Source organism: Nansenia antarctica, assembly GCF_963989245.1.
Source record: "Nansenia antarctica genome assembly, chromosome: 1".
NCBI classification, from domain to species: Eukaryota; Metazoa; Chordata; class Actinopteri; order Argentiniformes; family Microstomatidae; genus Nansenia; species Nansenia antarctica.
The window spans coordinates 33,033,001-33,040,500 of NC_137674.1; the positions used below are offsets into that span (position 1 = coordinate 33,033,001).

Genomic DNA, 7,500 nt, shown 5'->3' on the forward strand with positions numbered 1-7,500 from the left:
TGTGTGTGTGTGTGTGTGGGTGTAAAGTACCTTTGTAATGCTGCTGCTCCACGCTCTGGGAGGAGGAGGGGGAGGCCTGCGGGAGATGTCCAATACCGTGAGGACACAGCTGGTTAAATTCCTCTGTAGAGAGACAGACAGACAGACAGATTAAACTCCTCTGTAGAGAGACAGACAGACAGATTAAACTCCTCTGTAGAGAAGAGAGACAGACAGGTTTCTCTCAGAAGAGAGAGAGACAGACAAGTTAAACTCCTCTGTAGAGAAGAGAGACAGGCAGGTTAAACTCCTCTGTAGAGAGACAGACAGACAGACAGACAGACAGACAGGTTAAACTCCTCTGTAGAGAGACAGACAGACAGGTTAAACCCCTCTGTAGAGAAGAGAGACAGACAGGTCTCTCTCTCCCCCTCCTCATCCCTCACCTTTCCCAGGCACGGGGCACTGGTGGATCTCACAGTCGTCCCCCCAGCCGGCCCCTACGGTGCAGCAGCACTCCTGCATGGTGGTGTTGCGGGACAGCACGTTGTCGCACAGGTTGGCGTCGTTCAGGTTGTAGTAGCACTCCTTCCTGTCCGTGGCCGAGGGCGCGGCGGGGGAGGCTGGGCGGTGGGGCACGGGGGAGGCCTCGCCTGGGGGGGGGGGGGAGGGACGATGACGTCACACAGGAGGACGATGACCAATCACACAGGAGGACGGTGATGTCACACAGGAGGAGGATGACATCACACAGGAGGACGATGATGTCACACAGGAGGATGATGATGTCACACAGGAGGACGATGACGTCATACAAGAGGACGATGATGTCATCACACAGGAGGATAATGACATCACACGGGAGGATAATGACATCACACAAGAGGATGATGACATCACACAGGACACACAGGTGAATTCAGTGGGAATGAACAACGAAGAACAAATGTTGACTTACTACTGTCAACACTTTCATTACGACAACACAGCCTCCACCTTAACTCCATTACCAATATTAGGGTCTGGGGTTTTTCCTGACCATGTGACCTAATCAGGTCTGGGTTGTTATACTGTAATAGCCTCTCAAGGAAAAACTCCTCTTAATCCCTCCTTATATTACTCTGTCTATCACTATCAAAACGATATCATTCAGAAATCATATGAGTCTAAAAGCTGTCAGTGGCCCTACAGCAGTGGAGTGCATACCTCATGTGCTCTGTGGCTCTGGTGGTAGAGCATGGAGCTAACAACGCTGAGGTTGTGGGTTTGAGTCCCACTAGGACCATATATACTGTATATATTGACAAATGTATGCACTCACTGCAATGTAAGTCGCTTTGGATAAAAGTGTCAGCTAAATGGTATATACTGTGTGTGCTGGCATCCTATCTACCACTGCTGTTGTGCCCTTGAGCAAGGCACTTAACCCCTAAGTGCTCTTAGGGACGCACTGACTATGGCTGACCCTGTGTGCCTAGAGCAAAACAACCAACAACATTTCGTTGTACTCTGTGCAAATGACAAAAAAGGTTGAGTCTAATCTACAACTGCCACTACCTGAGACTGCTGCTGTGCACTTAAACCACAGACAATGTTGCCAGATGGGATTGTTTTCCAGCCTAACCACAGTCTAAAGCCGCCCAGTGTGATCATAAGTAGCCCGATTGGGCGGGAATATGCCCAATCTGGCAACACAGGCCACAGACATGGGCTCCTCCAGGGCCTGCAGTGTTAAGCAGCAAGGCTTAAGCCAAATGGAAACACTGGCATGTGAGTGAACGCACCATCCGCTCTCACATGATTGATTAACGCACGTCAAAAGCAAACAAGCGGGAATGCGGTGAAAGTACACAAGGCATAGCTGGGGTTTAGCCGGTGGACGGGAAGAAAAAAACATCCCATTGAGGGCACGCCGCTTACTAAGGTAAACATGCCCCGTCAGTGTACACACACGCTTGACGTGCCAAAAGACAAGCCCGGTTCCACCGACTCAAGGTGAGGCGGGTGGGGGAGCGTTCGCCCGCTCGCTCGCCTTTCCATTTTCGACAGTTTTGTAATCAGCCTAATCAGTAAATCTGTTTACACTTGAATGCATGTTAGTGTTTTCAGAGTGCGTCCGTTTCCATGGTTATTTTGTTTGGTTTATTTTTATCTATACGTTATTATTTCGTTATTTTGCCTTATGTGGGGGGGGTTTGTTTGGGCTCAGGGACATTTTGGGCCGTGAGGGCCCAGTGCGTGGAGTGAGTTGTGCAAATCGAATTCCGTACGGCTGGAATAGCCCTCATGCAATTTGTTCTGCGCGGACTTCTGCTGTAATGCATTTAGCAACAGAGATAAATTAACCCTACCTTACCCAAGAAAGACTGGACTCTGAAGCTTTAACAGAGAGGGACAATATAGATGGATAGATAGATGGATGGATGGATGGATGGATGGATGGATGGATGGATGGATGGATGGATGGACGGATGGATGGATGGATAGATAGATAGATACATAGACAGACAGACAGATAGATAGATACATAGACAGACAGATAGATAGATACATAGACAGACAGACAGACAGACAGACAAGCAGACAGACAGACAGATGGACAGACAGACAAGCAGACAGACAGACAGACAGACAGACCGACAGATACTGTAGTCTGAAGACCAGTTACAGTACAGTAGTACATCCTGGTGTCCCCCCAGATGTTTGGACAACGTGAAACGGCTCATTAAAGCAAGAGTCAACCCCGTCCCCCGTGTGATAGGCCGAGGCCTTAAGTCCCATAAGCCCCCTCTGTGTGTGCTGGGTTACCCTGCGGGCGGCACTGGCTGGTGCTGGGATCAAATTCCTCGTTGTCGCTGGGGCAGATACACAGGAAGCTGCCGTCAAAGTTCTCACACAGGGCCTCCCCGCACAGGGCCGTGCTCATCTCACACTCGTTCACGTCTGAGGAGAGAGGGGGGGGGGGGGGGGGGGGGGGGGGGAGAGGGGTCACGGAGCGTAGCAACACAACAGGTTCACACACACACACACACGTTCTTGTATACAGACACGCTGCACACACACAATCTAACTGATGTATCTAACTAGCTGTGATCTATGGTTACAGTACACATCACACACTTACACACACACACACACACACGCAGATGCAGGAACATATACACGCACGCATGCACGCACACACACACACACGCACACACGCACACTCATGCACACACACACACACACACACACACACACACACAAACACACACACACACACACACACACACACACACACACACACTCTCTAACTAATGTAACTGTAATCTAGCACACACTGACATACACACTCTAGCACACACTGACATACTGTACATTGGTAACCAGGATATCCTGTGTCGTTCTACCCAGTAGCGCCCCAGCGGGGTCAGAGGTTACGTACCCACGCAGCCCTGGGGGCCGTCTCCAGGGGGGTTGGTGTACCCCCGGTCACACTGGCAGCGGTAGGCGCCGTCCGTGTTCTCACAGAAGCCGTGGTCCCCGCAGATGGTCTCGTTCACACACTCGTCGATGTCTAAACAGGACAGGACACAGAGGAGGGCGTGACATAACACGTTAGGGCTGGGCAGTTGGGACAGTGTTATACCGTGTAAACAAGGTATTCAAGTTTATACCATCCATATAATACAGTCTCCACCTGTATTTTTCTATCATTATACCCATTAATGTTTGTTTCATAAACATCATCCGAATTAAACGCGCACGATGCATGATCAGTAACTGTCGTCTGAGGGCAAGGGGCTGGTGGAGGACATAAATCTGACTTTAGGCCTGATAACGATTGCCAGAAAGAGATATAAACTACTTGCCGTAGATTTGCTAGAAGTTTGAGTCATGTTGAAAGTCCAGTAAAAATGTGACAGCAGCTGGTGAAAGCGGTTAACAAGCAACAAGCAGCATGCAATAGATTCAGTGAGTAATCCTCACTACTCCTCTACTCTAACTAGGTAGTAGTGGGGGATTACTCACCGAATCCATTGCATTGCAATATTTTGGCTCGACTAGCCAAACGAGTGTGTCATTGATTTTCAACAACGTTGACATTTATTTACATTTTTCCTGAATAAAAGTCTGAACATTTTGTTTGGTTGCCTGCTTGTTCCAGCTTTTCGCCAGCTGCTGTCACACATATATTACTGTGTGTACCAGAGTATTTTGGAGGGAAATGTATACCGGCTTGAGAATTCTAATACCCAAGCCACCACTACATCATCATGTTTACCTGCTACGCCTATATAACTGTACCGGTTGATACAGTACAACTGGCTGTTCTGATGACTATGATACAGTACTCAAATAAACACTACTACTGCTACAGAACCACTTACAATAACAACAGCAATCACCGTCTTCATAACATGTCAAACAAGGAAAAGGGATACAGGGTAGAGAACTGGATGGTTTACAGCTTCGTGGGGACCCAGATCACTTGATAGAGTCCATTGGGCTTGGCTCTGATTGGCTGGCTCCGATTGGCTATCTATGAATCCCAATGGGAAGTCTGTAAGCTCTCACTCTCTAGTGATCTGCGCCCTGCGTGGCTAGTGCGATGTGAGAGTGTTTAAGGTGAAGCTAGCTAGCATCTGGAAGCCTTCAGGATCGGAGGTAGTGTTTCCTCTGGGTGGGGTCGATGGAGTGAGAAGTGACTTGTTGTTCACTTAGGGGGCCAGCAGTGAGGGATACCGTGGCCTTGGGGGGGGGGGGGTCCCACACTTACGTAAGCCTCTACAGAGATGTTTTGTATAGATGGGACGGTAATGGGTAAATAAATATAATTTATATTTGGCCGCATCGCTGTACAGAACATTCTAATCAATGAATATAAAAGCCTGTTTTGACGTCCCATGAACCTAAGCAGGGGAACTGATCTGGGAGCAGGTTCAAAACCGGATGCAAAATGGAGGGAAAAAAGGCCAAGACCTGGCAAACCCCGAAGCAGTCGCTCGCATGCACAGCGATAGATCATAAAGCACTCTGGGAAAAACTGTGAGGAGGAGAGAGCTCGTTATGAATACATTGGGATGTGTGAGGAGGAGAGGAAAGCCTGGACCAGCAGGCAGGCTGTTAACACACTAGGCCATATAATATATATATATATATATATATATATATATATATATAATACCTGTGTTGATGCCTGACCTTTTCTGTGTAAATGGAACATTTGTTAGCAATTTCTTACATACATAATTTAGTATTTCTTGGCATCCGTTCGCGTGGTTGCCGGTTTGCCAAAGACAGATACCACTAACAAGGTGAGGGCTGATTATAATTGTATGAAAAACAAACACGAGAGTTTGATCATCACACATCGGTCATTCAGGGTTGCTCTCTGGTCAACCCAAACGGACCGCTGGTCAATGTTCACCTGTCAAGTCCCCACGTTCTGTGTCACCGCCGGTTACGCTCCAACACAGCTTTCCTGTGTTGTACAACGGTGCTAGATCGATAGCATAAACATGCACATATTTCAAGTCATAAGTCATATTCGGCGATAATGAATTCGAGGGAATTCTGCCAACTTCTTCTTTGTTGGAGACCAGAAGCTGTGTGTGTGTGAGTTCCTTTTCTACTTTATAAACACAACTCCTGAATCAGCAGGAGCTAATCCCTCTGAATAGCATGTTCAGGAGAAGGAAAATGGAGGAGAATAGGGCGCAGTATTTTCTATATTTCTCAAATTATGGAGCATGATGTAATGACAGTTTGGACTCGAGTATAGATGATGTATTCTTACGGTCCTTTGTGGTCCAGTTGGCGGGTCCCGCTGGGACGTATACACTGAACAATGTACGCACTCACTGCAACTGCAAGTCGCTTCGCATTGAAGAAGCGTCGCAAAATGGAACAATCTTTTTAAAAAAAAAAACTCAACTTTAGGGCATATATACCTTAAACGTCTGTATATCTGTCTGTCTGTCTTATCAAACATGCTTACGCCTCAGTATGAGAGCGTACGAAAATACAGTGGTGCCTCAGACACATAAAAACAAGATTCATATTCATAGAGACGAGAGAGAGAAGAAAAAAGAAATGACATTCGCATATTGTCTCTAGAAGCACTTTATTTAGTCCCGGGACCCTCGTAAATGATATGAGGTATCATATGAGGAGGGACGAACGGCAGCCAGAACAACCGCAATAAGCCATCCCACTCAGGAGGGACGCAGGGAGGTTTGGCTGGGGCCGGGCCCTCCATTCCATTACAGGAGAGTTCATTCTATACGCTCCAGGGGGAGACCTGACCCCCCCTTCACCCTGTCCGCCTGGCGGGGGGACAGGGGCCTAAGGTCACGACCCCCTGCCCTACACTGACCCCTCCCTGACCCTACACTGACCCCTCCCTGACACCCCTGACCCTACACTGACCCCTCCCTGACACCCTCCCGCTCTACATTGACCCCCCCCCTTCACCCTGTCAGCCTGGCGAGGGGACAGAGGCCTTCGGTCATGACCCCCTGAACTACACTGACCCGTCCATGACCCCCCTGACCCTACCCTGACCCCTCCGTCCCTCTCTGACCCCCCCTTCACCCTGTCAGCCTGGCGGGGGGACAGAGGCCTTCGGTCATGACCCCCTGAACTACACTGACCCCTCCCTGACCCTTGACAGGCCCCCCCCCGCCCTACACTAACCCTCCCTGACCCTCCCACCCTACACTGACCCCTCCCTTCAAAATATCAGATCGAATATATCCCAAAATGACCAAAGACGAGATCCCAAACTAGTAATTACTAATTAGTAACTAACTAGTAGTAACTAATGGCTGACGTGACAAGACAAAAGGTCAGCAGGGGTCATGGAACATAGTGTAATGTAAATATCAAACATACTGTAACACAGGAGCTGTATGTTCCCATTAAAAAAGGCTTCCTCATACTGTGGCACACCACATAATATCCTACTAGAGAAGCAACGATGGCCCCCACTGCAGAGTCTGAATTTTAGGAGGAGGACGCTGGAGAATTCGCTACAGAACAGACGAACGTACGGGTAAGCTGAGGCGTATTGTGTATCACTGTGAAGAACATTCCGGCATGTGTAAAAAGCTTAAGTCAGGCTTTGGGAGCATCGGTGTTGAGCGCAGCAGCAGCCAGCCAGCCAGCCAGCCAGCCCAGCCAGCCCAGTCAGCCAGCAGGGAGGTCTCTCAGGAAGGTAATCTAGTCAGCTGCTACAACGAAATAATCAGCGGTCCGCAAAGCGAGCGAGAGAGGGGGGGGGGGGTTTCATTCATCTGAAACACGGAACAAAATCCGGCCCGTTTTTTTTGTGTTTCCACATCTGTGAGCACACTGTAGCGTGATGCTATCAACCCTCATCATCTTCCTTCTTGGGAGGAGGAGGAGGTGGTTGAGGCAATTCGGGGGCCAAAACGTTTCGCGAACGGTCTTTTCTTTCCATGGACCGACCGCCTCAGAACTCGGAACCTCGGCCTCCGATTGTTGATGAAGTCCTTGGGAGTGACAGCATTACTAAGC

The 7,500-nt window shown here is 48.9% G+C and overlaps 1 protein-coding gene across 1 annotated transcript in view; it reads right to left on the reverse strand.

Annotated features, from left to right (window-relative positions):
• Positions 1 to 7,500, reverse strand: part of LOC308175811 (latent-transforming growth factor beta-binding protein 2-like) — a gene marked incomplete at both ends in the record, with an annotated part of 112,336 nt that overhangs the window by 7,904 nt on the left and 96,932 nt on the right. Inside the window, 4 exon segments of the mRNA XM_080550367.1 lie at positions 31 to 123; positions 426 to 632; positions 2,788 to 2,922; positions 3,404 to 3,535. Of these exon segments, the coding sequence (XP_080406493.1) occupies positions 31 to 123; positions 426 to 632; positions 2,788 to 2,922; positions 3,404 to 3,535 (567 nt within the window).